Source organism: Benincasa hispida, chromosome 1 (genome assembly GCF_027475165.1).
Source record: "Benincasa hispida cultivar pf3 chromosome 1, pf3_genome.v1.1, whole genome shotgun sequence".
Classification (NCBI taxonomy): domain Eukaryota; kingdom Viridiplantae; phylum Streptophyta; class Magnoliopsida; order Cucurbitales; family Cucurbitaceae; genus Benincasa; species Benincasa hispida.
The window spans coordinates 29,250,560-29,274,681 of record NC_143478.1 but is presented as its reverse complement, the minus strand read 5'-3'; the positions used below and the strand labels follow the sequence as shown (position 1 = coordinate 29,274,681).

Here is a 24,122-nt window from a genome sequence, read left to right as displayed (position 1 = left end):
CACTCAAATTAATAGTTTTGTATTAAATAAAAAAAAACTACTAAACTTTTTAAAACACACTAATACTCAAAAAGTAGAATATTAAAAAAAATAAACTACTAAACATTACTGATTATTTTCCTAATTATCAAACTTATATACAAACAAAAACAAACAAAAATATAAACAAAATATTAAAAATATTAAAAACTAATAAAAAAAACTTTTAACATAAAAAACAATAATTTTGTATTAAATACCAAAAAAAACTACTAAGCTTTTTAAAATACACTAATACTAAAAAAAAAAAAAAGTAAAATATTATATATATATATATATATATATCATATAACAAACAAAATTAACATGATAAACCTCCTAACATCGGAATTAAAATGGTATATCTAGAATAATATAAATATATATAAAAAAATTAGTAATTAATAAAATGTAAACTCACCAATTCAATAGAGGTTTTACTTTTTTCCCTCAAAGTCACAACGGTCCCTCTTTTCTTTGTTATTTGTTATCTAAAAACAAAAACTACGAAAAAATAGAATATTATGAGAATATGGATCTATAACTTATTTTTAATTTTAAAAAATCTTGTTGAGTGAACGTTATCTCTTTTTGGTTCTTTGTTTCCCAAACAACAACAAAAATTATAAAAAAAATATAATAATAGGATAATAGGAATAAAATTTTTAATTATTTAAAAAATGTGAAATTTAGTAGTTTAAATATACAAACCTCACAATTTGATCAACGAATGTGGAGAAGAAGAGGATTTAATAACAATTTTTGGAAGAAGAAGGAAAAAGATGAGCTGAGAGACAGAGTCAGAAAACTTCGAAAGAGAATAAGAGAGATGGGTAGAAAGCAAATTTTGATAAGTTTTGGAAGGAGAAGAAGACAGGTAGATAATAATAGAAGGCAGAGACAAATTGTGATTTGGGAAGCTTGTGGTGGATTTAAAAAGGTGTAGGTCAAGTGTTGAAAAGTCAACCCACGGATTAAGAAGTAATAAAGGCGAAGGGTCAAAAGTGGTCTGACGGATGTGACCAGACGTTGTGGACAATATGTCGAGTTTTCAACACTCGTCATAATCCTAAACTTTACCAAATTTATAGGTCAAGTTTTGAAAATTTGACTTAATCTTCTCACTCTCTTCCTCGCTATAAAAACTATCAAACTATAATAAATCTCTAAATAATTTTAAAACGGCCATAATTCACCAAATATTTGTTTAACCTATAATATTTCAATAAAACCTCCCACTCTCAAAAGGATAAGCAAGATATGAAATTATTGCAAAAAGGAAGTTGAGGGGGGAAAAAAGCAGCTGGGTGAGTGTTTGAGATGCGAGGCGGCTGATTAGTGGTAGAACCTCCTTCGAAGGTCAAAAAATTTTCATCACATTTTGATTGGATGGATGTTCTTTTCCATCCTAATTTAATGCATCCTCACTTTGAGTGCAGGGATGCTCAAGATATATGATTTTTTTTTCCCTTTTCAAATGTTTTGATGATTCATTCTCATGAATATATGAATTCTAATTTTATACAAACATCATATTTTATTATGATTTTTTCTCTCCTCAAAGTTTATTGTATTTTTGGATGAGAAAAATAAGATGACAATAATGGTAGATTACATTAAAGCTACACATAATCATCTCTAATGCAATATTATCGAATGTGTACAGTTAGTTTGATGTGTTTTTCTTAATTTTCTCACCGTTTATTATATTTGGATAAAAAAAATAGAAATCTTGATAGGGATAATCATCACTATTATAGATAAGGTCATCCCTAACGCAATATATTATATTAAAAAAAGAAGCAATAGTGAAACTCATACATTTATGAGTACGAGTCATCAAACATAAACACGCTTGGAAAAGAGTCACAAAAACCTTCCTATATATAGTTATATACAAAATAAGTTCCAAATCTATATTATGATATAATAATTTGTTTTAAAAGAAAATATTGTTAATAGAAAAAGTCACTCAAAATCTTTCCAAAAATAAGTAGAATGATATATGGTTGTTGAATAATTTAGATAATAAATTTTAACTTAAAAACAGGTTATTAATTTACTAATCAGAGTCATCCAACCATCGAACTAAAGGAAAGGATTTTTTTTCCTTAATTATCTTTATGTTAATACATACACGGAAACATATTAATTTAACTTTTGAGTAAAGTAATACAATTTGCTATATAGTTTCAAATCTATATATCAAATTTTATTTTAACATTTTCATTAAATTTATAAGTTAGTGACATAAGTGAATGTGACTCATAATTGTTTAAACCTTAGTGTAAGTGATAAAACGTAATAAAAAAAAAGAAGTGATGTTTGACACTATGATATTTGGTGGGATCCAAACACAATAAATTAATTCTATCACTGGACAAACACTGTAAATCTTATGATTCTTATATCATGATAAATTTAGAAAGAAAAAAACCTATATACAACTCTTAATTGATCAAAATGACATAATGTGTTTATTTACAAAATATGGAAGAAGTCAAAACTATCTATCTTCTAAATACTATGTTAAATAATAAATGAAATCTATAATCTAACCATGTTGTTGTTGAATTATCCAGACTAAATCTAGAGTGACATCACACCAATTTCATACCCTGTTATTGTTTATTGTTCATTGTTTAGAGTTATTATTTATTAATGGTTCAAATGAAATAATTTGATAATATTTAGTAACTATTGTTATTATTATTATTTTTTAAATTAAGTCTATAGACACTATTTTTACCTTCAACTTTTTTATCTACTTTTTTTCAATAGTTTAAAAACAAAGTCAAAATTTGAAAACTAAAAAAAACAACTTTTAAAAAGTTGGTTTTTTTTTTTTTTAATTTTTTTTAATTAGTTAAGAATTCAACCATTATTCGTAAACAACATGCAAATCATTGTAATAAATAGGGAGAAAATAAGTTTAATTTTCAAAAACAAAAAATTAAAAATAAAATAATTACAAACAAAACCTAAATTTTTTGGATCAGAAAGATTTTTTCTCATAATGTCAAATCATCTCAATTGCACCCATTGCATAATGACAACCTGGATGTTGAAAATTGGGATAAGAATTAGGGGAAAGAAATTTAAACATATATATAAAAAGATATTGAAATACAAAGTATTATATATTATACTCAGTTGGATAAATTAGTTTTTTTTTTTTTCTTTTTTAAAAAAAGAAATACCACTTCTTATTTTAATATAATTAGATCATTGTTCTTTTAGTACAATTATTATAGAGCAAATGATTGAACCTCCGACTTCTTGGATTGAAATGTATGTTAATACCACTTAGTTGAGCTCATTTTGACAATAAAATAATGATATAAAACATATCTTTATAATTAATTTGACATCAATAATATCATTATGTATCTTCAGACCACTATAATTGTAAAACAACCCTTCAAATCACTGCAATTGCCATATAACCCTTCAATCTTCTTATGCTTTGTGTATTCCATTATCCACCCCACTTCCAAACTTGGTCAATAGAAAATGAGTGGAAATAATCATTGCTAATGTGAAAATTCTACCAAAAAAAAAAAAAGTGACCACTATTATAATTTAAGAAAGAAAAAAACAATTTTAAACCCTAAAGTTCAAGTTGTATTACATTTTAATATAAAATTTCAACTTTTTAAGATGATCCTTTAAAGTTAAGTGTAGCTTTTAGCTTAGAAAAGGAATGTTTAGACAGACCTTTTTATTAATCAATTTTTTCCTAAATAAATTTTTCGTTTAGAAAGATCTTTTTATTAAGTATTTTCACATGTGTTCAATAAGTTATAAAACACATCTATAATAATAAATTAAATTTCAAAGAATACAATAGTATGAGAGTTAAGTTTTTATTAAAATTTGTGTGTTTTAGTCATTAATGATTAATTTGCGCACAAATCAAACTAAAATTTGTACAAACATTGAATTTCTTGAAATAGTGATCATATAGAGATTTGTGTTTTTTTTTTTTTTTTTCTTTCTTTGGTTGAAAATAGTGAAAGAATTTGTAAAAATTGTAACAAGGTCTAGGTCCAATTTGACAATCTTAAAGGTTTAAGGTAAAATTGAAATAATTTGACGAATTTAGAGGTAAAAATAAAAAATTTTCAAATATACCACTATAACACGTGAATTTAAATCACTCCATTTAGAATTGTTGTAGCTCTTAAAATAATTGCTGGCAGTTGTATTTTTAGGAAAAACGTGTTGTGAAAAGAAGTAAAATAATGTTGGGTAAATTCCAGCTTAAACTTGAAAAAGTAGATTAGAGTGTTTGGTAAATAGATACAAAAACATTATATTTTAAATATAATAACTAAAATAGGCTTATAATCAAATCAATTTTTTTTTTGTAATTTAAAATTTTAAATAATTATTAAGTATGATAAATTTGGTTTGTTGTAGATTAATTTTTAAATATTAAGAAAACAATAACTATTTAAAAAATAAATATGGTATTTTTTTATAAAAAAAATGATGCATCCAGCTCATGAAAAATATAAACAGATTTGATTAAGTGAGAAATAGATAAATATATAAAATGATCATCTTTTTAAAGTATAAAATCAAAAACTAAATATTAATTAAAAATTATGTGGATCTAAAAGCTAGAAGGATATTGTTTTTAAAGTCAACGTTAAATTAATATGTTTTTAAAAGTGACTTTAATGAATCTAATTTAGATATGTTTTACCAAATTCTAATTACGATTAATATTTTTTTTAAATGCCGATACAACTAATACAATGCTAAACGTAGCTTAAAATTGTTTAAAAGTAGATTAAAAGGAAAAAAAAATAGTGATGCAATATATTTATTAGACAAATATTTATGTTTTAAGTTTCTAAAACATATATGATAAGACAAATAGTTTGGATTAAACAGAGGGCTTTGCAATAAATCAAATACTTTCTTAGATTATATATATATTTTAAATTTTAAGAAGTAAATTCACATAATCACAGGTGTATTTGGAGAGGAATTACCCTTTATTTTATTAACGTCAATATGAGACTTATTATCTCTTCAATAAACAACTCTATCCTTTTTCTTTAAGAGCATCATAATGATTTACAAAATTAATTACACTTAAAAGTCCTAATTATTATCAATAAATTAATAATTGTAATACTACGTCACCACCCACTGTCATCATCATTCGAACTTTCAAGAAATGAAAATTTGGCAAAGAAAGAAAAGAAATTGTATGATACGGAGAGAGAGAGAGGGGAAGTCATGTCTCATGTTATGTTATTCTTTTTTGATAAAATATGCGCTACAAATATATATAACAACTGTCAATGTTGAAATTTAAATTGCTGTTTATTATTTAGCCCTTCAAATTCCAAATATTTTCATTTTTCACTCCTCACTCTCACTTTGCTATGGCTATGGCTATGGCTCCGTTCCCACAGCAAACCATTTCCATTTTAAAGCTAAACTTCTTCCTTCTCTGCAACTGTCTGCCGCCTCCCATGGGGATCTCCAAATTCCTCTTTCTTCTCCTTCTTTTTTTCCTTCCTTTTCTTTCTGCTGATTTTGTTCCCTCTGACATTTACCTTCTCAGCTGCGGCTCATTCTCCAATTCTTCTTTCTTTAATCGCATCTTCGTCGGCGATTCATTGAAACCCGCATCCGACTTTCTCACTGCCGGTAAATCGGTGGCGGTTTCCGATCGAAATCCATCTCCGCATTCTCCCTCTTTGTATCACACAGCCAGAGTTTTCACCAGGGCCTCAAGCTACAAGTTCAACATCAAGAAGAACGGTACTCACTTGTTACGGTTCCATCTTTCGCCATTTTCGGCGCCGGAATTCGCTTTACATTCTGCAAATTTTACCATCTCGGCTAATGGATTTTTGCTTTCTAGTATTTTTCATGTTAATGATTCTGTGATTAAAGAGTTTATGGTGAGAATTGACACCAACGTCCTTGAAATCGAGTTCGAACCGGCTTCGAGTTCGGGTTTTGGATTCGCGAATGCAATCGAAGTATTTTCAGCCCCTAAAGAACTTATTACTGATAATGGAGCTAAGCTTGTGGATTCTAATGGAGGTCGAGAATATTACAAACTCACATCACAAGTTTTGGAAACCAAATACAGAATTAACGTTGGGGGTCCAAAATTGACCCCGTTTAACGACACTTTATGGAGAACTTGGGTGCCCGATGAGCCTTACCTGGCTTTAAAGTCGGCGGCAAAGCTCGCCACAACTTTTCACACCCCGAACTATCAGCCCGGCGGGGCCACCAGGGAGGACGCGCCGGACATCGTTTATATGACGGCGCAGCAGATGAACAAGGACCACTCAATTTCGGGTGCAAAATTTAACCTCACCTGGAACTTTCCATTGGATTCTAATGGCGTGAAGCACTTGGTTCGCTTGCATTTCTGTGATATTGTTAGCTCTGCTCTTAATCAGTTATATTTCAATGTGTATATCAATGGCTATCCTGCATATAGGGATATGGATTTGTCATCTTTTTCCCTTCAGCTTTCAACTCCTTATTTTTTTGATTTCATCGTGGATTCTGGTAGTTTTGGGAATATTCAGATTAGTGTCGGACCGTCTGATCTGAGCAGTTCTTTTAGATATAATGCGATCTTAAATGGAGCAGAGATCATGGAAATGGTGAATGCTAAGGATATGTTTTCAGAAACTGAGAAGAGGAAAAGAAATTTATGGGTTATTATAGGTCCTGTTGTTGGTGGATTTATCGGTTTATGTTTGGTTGTTGCTGCAATTCTTGCTTTGGGATGCAAGAGGAGGAAGAAACCGAAGCCGAAGCGGGCGGAGAGCGCAGGCTGGACTTCGGTTCAGGCATATGGAGGAGGCAGTTCTGATAGTAAATTATCAAGGGGATCAACTCTTGCCTCTTTTGGGCCAAATGGATATCACAGCTTGAAGATCCCTTTCAATGAAATCCAGTCAGCAACAAACAATTTCGACAAGAGTTTGATCATTGGTTCGGGTGGATTTGGTATGGTTTACAAAGGGGTTCTTCGGGACAATATAAAGGTTGCTGTGAAGAGAGGTGTGCCAGGATCACGGCAGGGTCTTCCTGAATTCCACACAGAGATTGCCATCTTGTCGAAGATTCGACATCACCATCTTGTTTCGCTTGTTGGATACTGTGATGAACAGTCAGAAATGATACTGGTTTATGAATATATGGAGAAAGGTCCATTGAAAAAGCAGTTGTACGGTTCGGTCATATCGCCATTGTCGTGGAAGCAACGGCTCGAAATCTGCATTGGCGCAGCCAGAGGTCTTCACTACCTCCATACTGGTTTTGCACAGGGCATCATCCACCGCGATATCAAGTCAACCAACATTTTACTGGATGAGAATTATGTTGCTAAGGTTGCTGATTTTGGTCTTTCGAGATCAGGACCTCGTCTCGACGAGACACATGTTAGTACTGGAGTAAAAGGCAGCTTTGGCTATCTAGATCCGGAATACTTTCGAAGACAACAACTCACTGATAAGTCAGATGTGTATTCATTTGGAGTAGTGCTCTTTGAAGTTCTTTGTGCTAGGCCTGCTGTTGATCCATTGCTTGCTAGGGAACAAGTAAATCTCGCGGAATGGGCATTGCATTGGCAAAGGAAAGGGATGCTCGAAAAGATTATCGATCCACATTTGGTCGGGCAAATCAATCCGAATTCGTTAAAGAAATATGGAGAAACAGCAGAAAAATGTTTGGCTGACTATGGTATTGACAGACCAACCATGGGGGATGTCTTATGGAACTTGGAATATGTTCTTCAACTACAAATCGGGCCACCAAACGAACCATCGGAACCTGTTAACGTTGATGACTCCGACTTTCCAACATCCACAGCTATTCATCCGAGCAACTTGAGGAGACATTCAGATGAAGGTACTGGCAATTATTCAGACATAAGTACAACCAAAGTTTTCTCCCAATTGCTTACTAACGATGGAAGATAGCTTAGCTTTATGATGGATTCTAAAAACAGAAGAAGCCTCCAAAATAGCAATCTCAATAGTTATCTCTCGTTTCTTACAACATATTTAGAAATAGCATACTTACATACATTATACTGTAGGAAAATTACATTTGCCATAATGGGTTGTGTTTTGCATTTTGTTTTTTTGAAAATTAAGTTCTACTTATTGTTCCCTAGTTTTGTTTCCCATTTTTTAAAATGTTTTTAAAAACAAGCCATACCACTTTAAGACGTGTAAAAAGCCAAGCATTTCTTGCCTAACCTTCTTCATTATTATTTTTTGGGATTAATGATCAATGGTCAATTTCTCGACACAAAACTACATGTCGAGTTAATTTAGTGGACTGTTCTGCATGTCGTTTGTGGGAGCTGAAAAGAAACTACACTTTTCACAAAATAAAATGAAGAAAAAAGGGAGAAAAAAAAAAGAGGAGAGAGAGAGAGAGAGATTTTTTTTTTTTTGGAGTGGGCAGTGTAAAAGAACGTGGCATCTTTCTTTATCTTTTCCTTTTTGTTGGGAATCTTTTGGTTGTGACCCAAAGTTGATGTTAGGTGTAACAAAACTAAAGTATTTAAGTCATAAATCTATCAGGAGACCTAAATTAACGAATAAATTTGTCCTTTTACTGTTTTTTCCCTCTCTTTTTCTTCCCATCATTCAAATCAAGGGGATTTAATTTTGTTTAAATTCTATTTTGGTTTCTAAATTTTTAGATATGGTTTTTAGTTCTTGGATTTTAAATTTGTTATAATTTGGTTTATGAATATTCTAAGTGTATTTTGATTCGCGAACTTTTTTTTTTTTTTTTTTTTTTTTTAATGGTGCTTAATAGACAGTGACATGTTATATTTATAAAATAAATTGATTCATATTTCTATATTTGAAAATAACCTTATATAATATCTTATTTTTTTCAAGTCTTATATAATATCTTATATTTGCATATATCTTATATTTGCATATATATATATATATATATATATATATATATATATACTTATTTTTTGTACATTAATGTCATTTGCAAGATGAACTCCTTTTTAATGCAAAAATTTCTCACCCTTTTCCAAATTGGAGAAAGGGTTTTCTTTCCTTTCACGCGGGCTTAGCGCGCAAAAAGGTAAGAAGCCTATATTTTTTAAAAAATATTGTCATTTGAATTTCAAACCATATTTTAAATTAATATTCTTTTCGTTCATTATAGTATTTTTGTAATTAAAATTTGAAAATTTGGGGTTGAATGAAAAATTTTGCACCAAGCGCAAATTACCACGTCATTTATCATATTAATTACGAAATTACAAATAATTGAACTTGGGACTAATTAAAAGTTGACATGTGTCCTAAATTAAAATTGAAGATATAAATTGGCGAATTTTGATGATGTCACATGTTTTCATCATGACTGCTAGATTGAATAAAATTAATTTAGTCCAATTTGACATTATTATTTGGGCTAAAGTCCAATTGAACAAAAAAAAAAAAAACTTAATTTGACCAAATGTCAAATAAGCCCTAAATCTAATTAGTTGGGTCCAAAGGCCAGATCCATGGATTAACCAAGTCAAATTCACAAAGCTCATCTGAGAACTCTATAAATATATGAGTTCTTTTCATTTGTGGGGGTCAGCAATTCTACACTCTAGAAAGTCTAAAGAGAATTTTCTACAATCAGAAGACTCATTGACTTCTGAAGTTGTTTAGACTTGAAGATTGAAAACATTCTTCAAGGAATCTAACTTCAAGAACATCCACACACTCCACTTCCATACATCAAGCGTACGCATTCAACCGAGAGAGAACTAGAGGATCAAGTACTAGAGATCGAACCATAGCTACATCAAATCTATCAACACAAGTTTAACTCCATGAAATATGTTTCTCTAGAAGTCTCGTGCGAATACTGATTCTCTAAGAAAATCATCAAGCCTAAAGATCGATCATCCAAGAAGATCAACAAACCCAAAGGCCGATCGTCTAAGAAGATCAACCAGCTTAAAGATTATAGTTTATTTTGAAAGCATAAAAGGATTTAGTATTAGAGATTGTATTCACTATACTGAAATTAATACAAATACCAAATTCAACTTCACGAAACAAATTTCTTTGGAAACCTCGTACAAACAAATTGGCACACCCGGTGGGACCTCTCTGCCTCTCATCTCTCTCTTGTTATCCAAATCAATTAATCAAAAAATGGTACCAAAGAAAGTCGCATCCAAAGTTATTGTCGTAAGCGATGCTTACCCGGGACCTATCACTTGCAGTTATTCAAAGGATATCATACAGAAATAAGAACAAGGTTCTGTCTTCATAGAGAAAATCTGGGACAACTGATAGAATCTCCTAAAGGCAGGATATTCATTAGAGAAAGTCCCTTATTCGACAACTATGCTCCTGCTTCTGATTAATCAGAGAAATAATCACATTTTGATGTAGTGTCTGTCATGATGATTGACGTAACGACTGAGTCGGCCATGACAAAGATGGAGGGGAAGATAAATCTCTTAATGAAAGCCATTTAGGAGCGAGACCATGAAATTGTTGCCTTAAGAGATCAAATACAGGCTTGAGAAACTGCTGAGACGAGTCAAACTCCAACTGCCGAAGCCAATGATAAAGGAAAGACTGTTTTGCAGGAAATTCAGTCGCAACAATCCACCTCTGTCGCCTCCCTATCAGTTCAACAACTGTAGGATATGATTATGAACTCCATAAGGGCTCAGTATGGAGGACCGTCGCAATTTTTTTTATGTACTCCAAGTCGTATACCAAGAGAATCGACAACCTGAAAATGCTAGCTTGGTACCAACCTCTAAAGTTCCAGCAGTTTGATGGAAAGAGCAATCTGAAATAATATGTTGCTCATTTTATTGAAACTTGCAAAAATGTAGGAACTAGGAGAGACTAGTTAGTCAAACAGTTCGTCCGTACCTTGAAAGGAAATGTTTTCAATTGGTATACTTGTTGAGAATGGTGTCCTAAATCTCCTGATAGTCTCGTAGTTTGTAAACTCTGTAAACATATTGTTATTAATAAATAGGTGTTATTTTATAAGCATTTACTCAATCCAATAAACTAAGATCCAAGGTTATTTTATGTAAATTTAAACAAGTATGTAGAGACATACAAGTGGATCTTGTTTAAATTAATAACCTAAATGGTCTATAGTAGATGGATAAGGAGGGACACCTTATTCTGGTGACACTACGGATATGACCCACTTTGTAGATGTTACAAGTGTTGTAAAGTGTTATAAATGGTCTGATCCTGATCATTCATGTGGAGACATGCGATGGGGATATTCTATACGAAGAGTTTATATAAGACCAGTTCACAAAATGATTAGTCTCTTTATATAACGTCGTTGATAATAGAGACTTACATTTTACTAGGATGACCATAGGTGACATGACCTTAATCCTGAGTGAGTTGAGAACTCATGCTTATGAGGTTCTTTGATTTTTATGGGTGAGAGTGGTCAGATTGCCAACTCAATAAGCCTACAATTTTGAGGATTCGTCTGATTGGGGAGCTGGAAACTCAGCTACACAAGACGGAATTCACTCCTTCCCCGAAGTAGGGGTAAGTAGATAAATTGCTCTCTTAAGAACTGATTCCGGGTCTTGAACATAGTGGCCACACCTTTTCTTGGGAAGAGAGGACTCAGCCATAGTGAGACTATGACTTATTGTTCATCAGAAGAATCGGTGGTACTTAAGGAGTTAGATGTAACTACAGAGGCAAAACGGTAAATTGACCTAGTTGTACTTACGAGTGATTTGTGAAGGGTCATTACACTGTTGATTGGTTATATCCAATGGACACATAAATAAATCTGTAGTATGAAGAATGTAGATGTCGGTCTTTAGTGGAGTGACTGACAGTTAACGGATGGTGGATATCGTGATTAAAGAGTTTAATCAATTATTCACGTACCGTTGGAGCTTCAAGCTATAGATCCATAAGGTCCCCTTGGTAGCTTAATGAGTTCAAGTTGAGAATCAGATTTTGGGATAGTTTGAAGTGTTCAAATTAACAAGAGGGAATTTGATTATATATAATATAATTAAATTAATTAAATTATATATGATATAATTGATATAATGTATTTGATACATTATTTGATTGGAGGAATTAATATAAATATGATTTATATTAAATGCCATAAAATAGAAAAATAACTATGGTTTATATGTTGCATATGATGCAATATTAAAACTATAGGTTATAAATATAATATGATAAGTTAATTATTGTATTTATTTATAATTTATTAATTATATGATAATTAATATTTATTTTTTTTCAATAACCGACTTGAGTGGTTGGTTATTTACGGTTTTATGGTAACTATAAGATAAAAAAGAAAAAGGAGTTTTTTCAAATTCAGTCGTATCATCTCACAAAGAATTTACTATCGAGTAAGAAGGTTTTACTACACGACATTTTAACAGAGACTAAACGATTAAGCATCGAGTTACTATACAATAGTACTCGTTTTTACATGATCGACTAGCAAGTCTATACGATAGGCTTCTTCTTCTACATGATCGTTTGATCACATACTCGATCGTCTACTTGATCGTTTACCTTCCCATTCCTCTATCCAAAATCATACAGAGCCCACAACTCCTAGATTCTCACACTGAGAATCAAGGTAATCAAGTGGTAGTGTCCAGTTGTGTTCGAGGTCGAGGATCGAGTTGCACTCGATTACGATCTAGGTTCTTCCAGTTGCTCGTTGAAATCGAGTTATGACCGTTGCGTTCGTGTTGTTGTATGCGTTGCTAAACGATCGAGGGATACGTGAAGAAAGGGTTCTTCAAAGGTATTTTTTACTCGATCCCTTATTTGTTCTTTAAGAAGCATGCTATAATTTACTCTCTATGCATAATTTGTTCTTTTTTACTGTAAATGTTTGTGTTCTTTCTCAATGGAGTTTGGAACTATCTTCTTCCGCTTACTGGTTCTCTAATTTTAGAGTTCCTTCAATACTGATATGGAGTTAGAAGTGATTGATAGCTGGAAACAATTGGAAAAAAAGCTCCTCAACTGCTTTTATAGCACTAGGCGTATCATCAGCATGATGGAATTAACAAGCACCAAGCAGTGGAAGGGAGAGCCAGTCATTGACTATATCAATTGATGGAGAGCTCTAAGTTTGGATTGCAAAGATAGACTCACTGAATTATCTGCCGTGAAGATGTGCACCTAAGGCATGCACTGAGAGCTTCTCTACATCCTATAAGGAATAAAATCTCGTACATTTAAGGTGTTGGCAACACACGCTCATGACATAGAGCTGAGCATTGTTAACAGGGGTATTAAAGATTTCCTAATCTCTAAAGGGAGAAAGTATAAGAAAGAAATCAAAGACACTGAAAGGATTGTGAATAGTACCATAACAAAATCTATGGTTTTCAATACAACCCCGCTAATTTTTTTCTCTAAAGGAAAACAAACAAAATTTGAAAGAAAACACAATGAGGGTGAGAAACGTCGTCCAACTCTTAAGGAAAGGTAGGAAAAAGTTTATTCATTCTCTGACTTTGATATTGCAGACATGTTGGAACAATTATTAGAGAAACAACTCATTCAGTTTCCAGAATGCAAGGGGTCGAAGCAATTAGGAAAACTAGACGATCCTAACTATTGCAAGTATCACCAGGTCATTATTCACCCAGTGGAAACATGCTTTGTGTTAAAAGAGAATTTTGAAGTTGGCTCGTGAAAAGAAGATTGAGCTAGATCTTGATGAAATAACTCAAATAAATCATGTTGCAGCAGCAACGACTTCAAGTGTTCCAACACCGTCTGCGTCTTATGATCAAAGAGAAAACTTCATCCAATTTGGGACCTTCAAGCCTATAGTCGTTCAGTTCCAACAAGATATTAACAATAGATTTTCGAAGCAAAGATGATCCTATTGAAGATGACAACGAAGGGTGGATAGTTGTGACTCGTTGAGAAAGAAGACAACAAAATTCTACCCAAAAAGAGTTGTGCTCCTATCAAAGCTATAGAAAAGGGAACAAGACTCATAAAAAAAAAAGACAAAAAATGACATGGAAGCCTAAGCCTGATAAGGAAGAAGACGAGGACTTCCCTCAGCTTTGATGGTCGGTAACTTTGGCAGAATTTTTCCAGAAACTTCCTTAATAATCATCCAGAGGAAGTATCATAAGTTATTGCATGTCACACTGTCAGCATAGTGGAAGTCGACAACAACCATATAACTGTTGAAGAAGTCAATGATTCAAAAAGAAACTGAGTAAAGAGTTTCTGTCTTCGTTTGTATCAAGCCTTCAACTACTCGATCTTCATTCTTCCAAAGATTGAGTAAGACCATGATGGAAGAAGAAAACCAATGTCCAACATATATTTTCACTTGAACTTCAGCATTCAAAAGGCTAAGTATCTCCACATCAAAGAAAGATCAACCTTCAACATCTATTTTTTATCGTCTTTAATTGACAAGCGATCAACATGAAAAAGATGAAAACCTTGAAAGAAAAACCATTTCATGAAGAAAACAACGATGAGAAGATTCATAGTCATGTTCTTTCACGCATAAAGAGGAAGTTGTCTGTTGATATAAATACAAAAGGTTTCTTGATGGTGAAGCCAAAACTCATCATATTGACGAATCCTACAAATGAAAAGGATGATCAAAGCCATGATGAAATAAGAGCTTTTGAAATTTAAATGTAGAAGCTCTTTATCGCATGAGCTTAAAAGGTGAATGACCCCTCTCCCCCCCACCAAAAAAAAAAAAAAAAAAAAAACTCTTTACAAACTACGTTAAGTACAGTTGCACACACATTAAAAAAAAATGTCATAACCACATAAAGTGCGATACTAGGAAATTGATGAGTGTTCATTCTTATTAAAGAATGTCACTAAGAATTGAAGGTGCCTCACTGGGGGCAACAAAGCAAATCAAAGAAGTGCAACACTAAAAGCAAAACACTGCAAGTTAGATGCTTATAAGGGCATTGCTCACCTAAAGTTCAACGCTTCATCTTCAAGTCTAGAAGTTCTTCAAAACCAAGTTCAGAGGTTTCATTGATACTTCCTCAAATTCAAGTTCGAAGGTTTCATCAAGGCTTATTCAAATGCAAGCTCGAAGGCTTTGCAAAGCCTTCTTCAAAATCAAATACGAAGGGTTCGTCGATGCTTCTTCAATTTCAAGTGAGGGGGCTTCTTTAACATTTCATCAAGCTCAAGTTCTAAGGATTAATCTTCATGCTCAAGTTCGGAGGCTTTATCCTTAAGTCGTGAAGTCAAGCTTAATGCAAAAGACGAAAAGTCAAGCCCGATATGGAAGGTGGAAAATCAAGTATGATGCAACTGACATAAAGACAAGTTCGATGTGACTTTGCTTCATCAAGTCCTGTCGGCCTGGCTCCACCTCATCTGCAAGACAAGTTTGGTTTTTCTGGCTTCGCCTCACATGCGATATCAAGTCCAATCCTCCTGGCTTTGCCTTATATGTGAGTTCAAGTCTTGTCAGCTTGGCTACACCTCATCTGCAAGATTGCGTCTGGTTTATTTGGCTCTGCCCAATGTGCAAGATCAAGTATGGTCTACCCGGTTCTGCCTCATATATGCGATCAAGTCCGATCAGTCTGGCTCTGCTGCATTTGCAAGATTATGTCTGGTCCGCCTGGCTTTTCCTCATATGCGAGATCAAATCTGGTCAGCCTGGCTTTGCCTCATCTGCAAGATTGCATCTGGTCTTCCTAGTTACACCTCATATGCGAAATCAAGTCCGGTCCTCCTGGTTTTGCCTCATGTGTGAGATCAAGTTTGATCTAGCTTTATCTCAAAAGTGAGATCAATTCTGATTCTCCTAGCCCTGCCTTATATGCGAGATCAAGTTTTGTCTTCTTGGCTTTGCGTCATTTATTAGATCGAGTCTGATCTAACTAGCTCCGCCTTATATGTGAGATTAAGTCTGATCTACAAGGTGCTGCCTCATGCATGAGACTAAGTCTTGTCTGCCTGACTCTGCCTCAATTGCACAATCAAGTCTGGTCTGTCTTGTTTCGCTTCATCGACACGGTCAAGTCTAATCTACCTGGTTGCACGTCCGGATTGCCAAACTTTTTCATATATTCAAGAAAAGGTTCAGTTTGCTTTGCTTCATCACATCTGCAAGATTGAAGCAAATGGAACGCGGAGATCAAAGCCGACAGAGCGCTGAGTTTAAAACTGACAGAACGCTTAAAACAAGAACTCGAGCCAAATCCAGCTGAATCCATAGGTCGCACACTAAGATCGAAGCCGATGTAATGCTGAAATCGAAACTGGTAGAACATTGAGCTTGAAACCAACGAACACTCAAGTCAAGGACTCAAGCCAAATCCAATTGAATCCACAGGTTGTGCACTAAGATAGCCATTGGAATGTTGATATCAAAACTAGTAGAGCACTAAGCTTGAAACCGACGGAACAATAAAGTCAAGGACTCAAGCTAAAACTGACAAATCCTCAGGTCGTAGATTAAAATCATGCTTATAAGAGGAACGATAAAATTGAAGCTCTGAACTATTGCTCGTTCTATTCTTCCCTCTCCACCCTCCAAAAAAAGAGAGTAACTTGCCATGTTAAAAAGAAAAGAAAAGAATAAGGAAAGTAATAAATTGCGCAAGTGAATAAATATAAAATAAATGCGACAGAGCTGACGACCACCCCCTACAGGCTACACAGTCACCCACATAGGGGTTGTGTCTAGCAGGAATCAAATTGTTGTTGGCAGAGCTAGTGATCACCCCTGCAGGCTACACAATCACCCATATAAAGGCTGTGTCTAGTAGGAATCAGATTGTTATTGGTGAATCTGGCGACCACATCTGCAAGTTACAGAGTCACCCACATAGGTGTTGTATCTAGCAGGAGTCAGATTGTTATTGGTAGAGCTGACCATATAATCACCCATATAGGGGATGTATCTAGAGTCTAATAGGTTGTGAGTAACTTTGGTGATGATCTCATTGCAAGAGGGGTAAGCATGTCAAACATTCAAGGATATATCCACCAGGGGTATACAAAAAGTATGATTCTTTCAAAAAAAAAAAAAAAAAAGGAAAAAAAAGAATAAATAAAAAGAAAAGAAAAAAAAGGAAAAAAAAGAAAAAGGGGAAATATGGAAAAAAAACAAGAAAAAAAGAAAAAACAGAAAGAAAATAACATGAAAAAAAAGAACAAAAAAGGAAAAAAAAAAGACGAAAGAAGAAAGAAAAAAAAGAAGAAGAAAGGAAGAGGAAAAAAGAGGAAAAAAAGAGAAGGAAGAAAGGAAAGAGGAAAACAGTAGGGTTGTACATGGGTCGGTCAAAACTGACACCGAAAATTGACTTCTGGAACCAATTAGCAAAAATTCTGTCTTGGAAATCAGTTGGCGACCGGTTGGGTCAGTCGGTCGGTTTGGTGGTTTTTTTTCTTTTTCTTTTCTCTCTCTCTTTCTCCCCCCTTTTTTCCATTTGCCTCCTCACTCTCTCCTTTCTTCCTTCCTCATCTCTTATCCAAATTATAATGATTTCGTTTTGTTTAAAATTTGTTAAAAATTGAAATGGTGTTTGGTATGGTAATGCTTGGTGTTGGTCATTTGATTAGGAACTTCAAATTTGGACTCAATCTTCCTTATTTTGTTAGATGTGGACCACAACTAGGGCTGTACATCTAATCTAGGGCTACTAAGTGCCATTGAAAATTATTTTAAAATCAGTGTTTTAAACAAAAATATTAGAAAAGAATCATACATATTACATAAGTACAAAATAAGTCATAGACTCATACAAATACATATTAAGTCATGTTCTTAATTTCTTTTTCTCATACATATTGCATAAGTCAAAGTCTGAAAGACATAACATCTAGCCACCAAACAAGATAGAAAATACATCTTACATACTATATATTAGATATTACATAAGTCCAAAATAACATAAGAAATACACACCACATAACATAAGTCCAAATGAAAAAAGGAAATACATAACAAGTCCAAATTTAAAAGGAAAAATACATAACAAGTCCAAATTAAAAAGGAAATACAAGTCCAAATTAAAATCCAAACTAAGAAGTCAAAGTTGAAAAGTCTTCAAAGTCTTCAATGTATTTTTCCTCATCCATGATCATTTTGAATCCTACAAAATTAGAAAATATGCAAAAATAATAATAGTAAGTCAATATTGTTTATGATTTCTCAATTTTTATCTTAATAATTTTCAAAAAAGAAAAAAAGAAGTAAAACCAATACAACACCTTCTTCAACCGTTGAGTCTTCCTCGAATTGTTTGTAAAGATCAATATCTATTGATTTAGAACTGAGCCAATTTTGAGTACATATAAGAGCCTCGACGGTTCGAGGAGCCAATGAAGAACGTGATGAGTTAACTATACGTCTTCCAGTACTAAAAGTGGACTCAGATGCTACTGTCGATACTGGGATTGCCAATATATCTTTACTTAGTGCACTAAGAATCTCAAACTGATGACTATTATGCTTCCACCAATTAAGTGAAGGAACCCTAGTGAGGGGAATCATGATCGGAAGAGGGATTGTCCCAAATCCCATTTGTTTTGAAAAATGATTTTACAGAAAAACAAGAACGAGATCATGCATTTGAAAATAATATACAACTATTTTCAAAAGTGAATCCTTCAATCTTCAATTGACACAACCACGAAAGCGTCCTTGGTATTCTCTAGGATGAGAGATCCAGAAGTGGTAGGCTCTGGCTATTTTAGATTAAGGGAATGGAGAGGATGAAGGATTACATAGAACACTTATTTTGAAAAATACAGAAACACGCGCGCGCACATACACACACACACACACACTTTTTTGTCTTCTAGAAAAAAGGATCAAGAATCCCTATATTGGAATACCAATCTCACTTTTTCACGTAAGTGGTGGAGAGAAAAAGTATATGCTGTGAATGTTGGGATTGGTGTCTTAATTCTCTCGGTGTCTCAGAGTTTGTAAACTTTGTACACATTATTATTAATAAAATAAGAGTTATTTTATTTGCATTTACTTATATCCAATAAACAAGGATTCGTGGTTATTTTATATAAACTTAGTATGTATATGAGATATACAAGTGGATCATGCCATAAGTAATAACCTAAATGGTCTATAGTATAAAGATAAAGGTGGAATACTTAATCCTGGTGACACAACGGATACGGTCCATTTTGTAGAGGTTTACAAATGTTGTGAACTATTACAGATGGTCTGATCCTGACCATTCATGTGGAGACATGCGAGCGAGGGTGTCATATACAAAGAGTTTGTATAAGACGAGACCACGAGATGATTTGTCTCTTTATATAACGTCGTTTATAATTGCAACTTACATCTCACTAAAATGACCATATGTGACATGACCTTAATCCTGAGTATTTTGGGAACCCCTGCCTATGAGGGCAGTCCTTTGATTAATATGGGTGAGAATGACCAGATTTCCAACTCAACAAGCCTACCTTTTTGGAGATTTGTCTGATTAGGGAACTAGGAACTCAATGACACAGAATTCACTCCTTCCCAGAAGTAGGGGTAAGTAGATAGATTACTCCCTTAAGGGCTGATTCTGGGTCTTGAACATAATGGCCATATCCTTTCTTTGGAAGAGAGGACCCAGTCATAGTAGGACTATGACTTATTATTCATTAGAGGAATCAATGATACTTAAGAAGTTAGATGTAACTACAAGGGAAAAACGGTAAATTGGCCTAGCTATACTTTGAGCGATCTGTGCAGGGTTATCACACTGTTGATTGGTTAATATGGACACAAAAATATATCTATAGTGAGAAGAGTGTAGTTGTCGGTCTTTAGTAGAGTGCCCAACAGTTAATGGATGGCGGATCCCGTGATTAAAGAGTTTAGTCAGTTATTCATGTACCATTGGAGCTTCAAGCTACAGATCCATAAGATCCCTTTGGTAGCTCAATGGATTCAAGTTGAGAATCAGATTTTGGGGTTATTTTGAAGTGTTCAAATTAACAAAAGGAAATTTAATTATATGTGATATAGTTGGTGTGATGTATGAGATACATCAAGTGGAGGAACTAATGTAAATATGATTACATGAAGTACCATAAAATAGAAAAAGAACTATGGTTTATATGTTTTATATGATAAAATATTAAAACTATAGGTTATAAATATAATATGATAAGTTGGTTATCATATTTATTTATAATATATTAATTATATGATAATTAATTATTTTTCTCTAATAACCGATTGAGTGGGAGGTTATTGGAAGTTTTATGGTAACCGTGAGATAAAAGGAAAAATGCTTTCCTAATTTTAGAAGTTATTTCATTCAGAAAGAACTCACGGAAAAGCTATCAAGTGAAAGAGTTTCAATAAGCGATAGCGTTTATAGAGACTAAACAATCGTGCAAAGTTGACCTCATAATTGATAAACGATAATGTATTGCATAAAACACTCTTAACTGTAATAGCTCAGTTATGCTTTGTAATAAAAAAAATGATAAATAGATGGTACTTTCTCTCAATATGTTTTCCACATTTGTGACTCCTTGGTTCTTTTAAGTTGGCAACAGCACCACTATTGTCACAACACAGTGTGATGGGTAGGTACATATCCAGAACTACTTTCAATTTAGCCAAGAATTTGTGTAGCCATACTGCTTCTTTAGCGGCTTTACATGCAGTTACGTATTCTGCTTCCATCGTGGAGTCAGCGATACAACTTTTTTTAATGCTTCTCCAAATATAGCTCCTCTATTGAGAGTGAAAATTAATCCTGAAGTAGATTTCCTTGAATCTACGTTAGTCTGGAAATCAGAATCAATGTATCCATTAAGGATCAAATCCTTAGGTCTATACACAAGCATATAGTCCCTCGTTCTTCTTAGATACTTTAGGATGTTTTTTACAGCAGTCTAATGACTGTGTCTTGGATTGGATTGGAACCTGCTGACAATTCTAACTACAAAGCATATGTCAGGACGTGTACATAACATTGTGTACATCAAACTCCCAACTGCAGATGCATATGAAATTCTTTTCATTTCCTCAACATCTTAAGGTGTTTTAGGATACTGTTCCTTTGACAAATGAGTTCCATATCTAAAAGGTAACATACCTTTTTTTGGAATTTTGCATATTATATCTTGACAATATCTTGTCAATATAAGATGCTTGAGATAGTGCTAAGGTTCTATTTTTTCGATTTTGAAAGATTTGTATCCCTAGAATGTATTAAGCATCACCCATATCTTTCATTTGAAACTGTGTTGGTAACCATCTCTTTACGTCAGCAAGGAAGCTTGTCTCATTCCCAATGAGCAAGATATCATCGACATAAAGTACTAAGAATGCTACAGTCTTGTTGACTATTTTCTTGTATACACAAGGTTCGTCAACATTCTGTTCAAAGTCATAAGATTTGATTGCAGTATTAAATCTTATATTCTAGGATCTTGAAGCTCGCTTTAACCTTAAATGGATCGTTTAAGCTTACAGACTTTCTGTTCTTGTCTTTATTCGATGAACCCTTCTGGTTGAGACAGAAAAATACTTTCATCAAGATGGCCATTTAGAAAAGCTGTCTTGAGATATATTTGCCAAATTTCATAGTCATAATATGCGACAATGGATAGAAGTATTCTTATAGATTTTATCATGGCAACAGGAGAAAACGTTTCTTCATAATCAACCCATTCTCTTTGGGTAAAACCTTTTGCCACGAGTCTGGCTTTGTAGGTTTGCACCTTGCCATTTTGGTCTCGTTTTCTTTTGTAGATCCATTTGCAACCTATAGGTTTAACCCCATGCAGTTTATCTACGAGTTTCCAGACAGAATTGAAGTATATTGACTCCATTTCAACGTCCATGGCTTTTATCCACTGTTTCCTATCAACATCTTCCATTTCCTTTTTAAAGCTAATGGATCCTCTAAACCATCATCATGTATGATGTTTTGAGCTTCTATTAAACCCATGTAGCGTTTGGGTTGCTAAATAACCCTCTAACTACGTTGAGGCATATTCAACTCTTGAGAAGGATGTGACGGGGCAACAATAGTTGTTGATGGACTAGCTTGATCAATAACTCTTGTTGATTTTTCTATAGCTTCTTTGGTCATTTCTTGTAATATTAGTTTACTGCGAGGTTGATGATTTTTAACATGTTCTTCTTTCAAGAATGTAGCATTTTTTGATACAAATACTTTGTCTTCTTGGAGATCATAGAATAGTCCTTCTTTTGGTTCTTTAAGGTATCCTACAAAGAGGCATAACTTCGAACGTGTTTCCAATTTCTTAGGATTTTGTATCAACACGTGTGCTGGACAACCCTAGATACGGAAATGATGTAAACATGCGGTGTTTCTAAAAATTTTTTTGAAGGAACAACATTTAGAATATATACTGTAGTATGTACTATATACCCCTAAAAAGATTGAGGTAACTAAGCATAACTCATCATTGATCGGTCCATGTCTAACAAGGTTCAATTTCTCCTTTCTGCAACACCGTTTTGTTGTGGTGTTTCAGATGCTGTGAGTTGGGATTGAATTCCATGATTTTCTAGATAGTTTTGGAATTATAAATCCATATACTCACCACCTCGATCAGATCGAAGTGTTTTAATTCTTTTACTTAAATAATTTTCTGTCTCGGTCTTAAATTCTTTGAACTTTTCAGGAGTTTCAGACTTGTGGCTTATTAAGTAAATGTAGTCATATCTCAAGTAATCATCAATAAAACTAACAAAATACTAATAGCCTCCTCGTGCTTTTACACTGATCGGACCACATAGGTTTGAATGTATAAGTTCAAAAGGCTCTTTGGCACGAAGACCTTTTCGAGAAAAAGATTTTTTTTATCATTTTTCCCTCAAGACATGATTCACATGGAGGTAAAGAACTATCTTCTAACTGACTTAGATGACCGTTTTGACCAATCTCTCAATCTTCTTGAGATTAATGTGACCAAGTCCAAGGTGCCAAAGATAGACGTTAGGAGAAATTTTTCGTTTTTTTTTATTTTATTTTGAGTCTCTGCCATTTTAAACATCTTTATATTTAGAATGGCCTTTGCTCCAGTTGGTTTTAATATATACAAGTTATTTTCAAGTCTTACAGAACAAATATGAACACCTCTTGAAAAAACAAACACTTCATTAGATTTAAAAGATATTTTGTACATATTTTCTAGCAGACAGGAAATAGAGATTAAGTTTCTTTTCATCTTAGGTACATAATATACCTTTCTAAGTAAGATGAAAGATTTTCCAGAAAATAGCTTGACATCTCTCACTGCAAGAGCCAAAATGATTTCTCCCGTTCCCACCTTGAAAGTCATTTCTCGTTCAGAAAGTTGTCTCTAAGAACTAGTTTCTTGTAGAAAAGTGCAAACATGATTTGATGCCTGAATCTATTATCCAAGTTAGGTGAGTATTCTCCACTAGACATTGTTTCAACTACTAGTAAATCTAATTTATCTTGGTTCGCCTTTTCTGCTTTCTTTTTTACCAAATACTTTGGGCAATTACACTTCCAATGTCAATCCTCTCCATAATGGAAACACTTTCCTTTGAGAACCTTGTTTTTCTTAGTAGTGGTTTTCTTATTCCCTTTACCCTTCTTCTTCATTTGTATAACATTTTCTTTTGAAGAAGAAGGAACAAACTTCTTTTTATCAGTGGGTTTTGTTCTAGATGTAGAACCTTTTACAAAATTTTTAGATCGTGAAATAACATTTACTTCACTTTCTTTAAGTTTCATCATTGACTGATATGTCTGTAGCTCGTTCAACAGCGTAGTCAAATTGTAAGTAATTTTGTTCATAACAACATTGGTTCTGAAAGGTAGATAACTCTCCGGGAGAGATTCTAATATCATACTGACTTTACTGATTTCATCTAGCATTGCCCCATGAGCCTCAACAATATTAAAATAGACCATCATATCGAGAACATGTTCTTTAACATTGGTACCATCTTTTGTGTGAGTTCTACAAACATACTTAATGGTTTCATGTCGAACAGAGGGTAACGGTTGCCCAAATATCTCTTGAAGCGACGCCATTATCTCATGGGCAATGGACATTATCTCATGTTTC

General features: G+C 33.4%; 1 protein-coding gene across 1 annotated transcript; it reads left to right on the top strand.

The window, feature by feature from the left end:
• Positions 1–5,319: 5,319 nt before the first annotated feature.
• LOC120069719 (Protein kinase superfamily protein) lies at positions 5,320–8,187 on the top strand. The gene has a single exon (XM_039021507.2). The coding sequence runs from the start codon at positions 5,421–5,423 to the stop codon at positions 7,989–7,991; it is 2,571 nt and encodes an 856-aa protein (XP_038877435.1). The 5' UTR covers positions 5,320–5,420; the 3' UTR covers positions 7,992–8,187.
• The last annotated feature ends 15,935 nt before the right edge of the window (positions 8,188–24,122 follow it).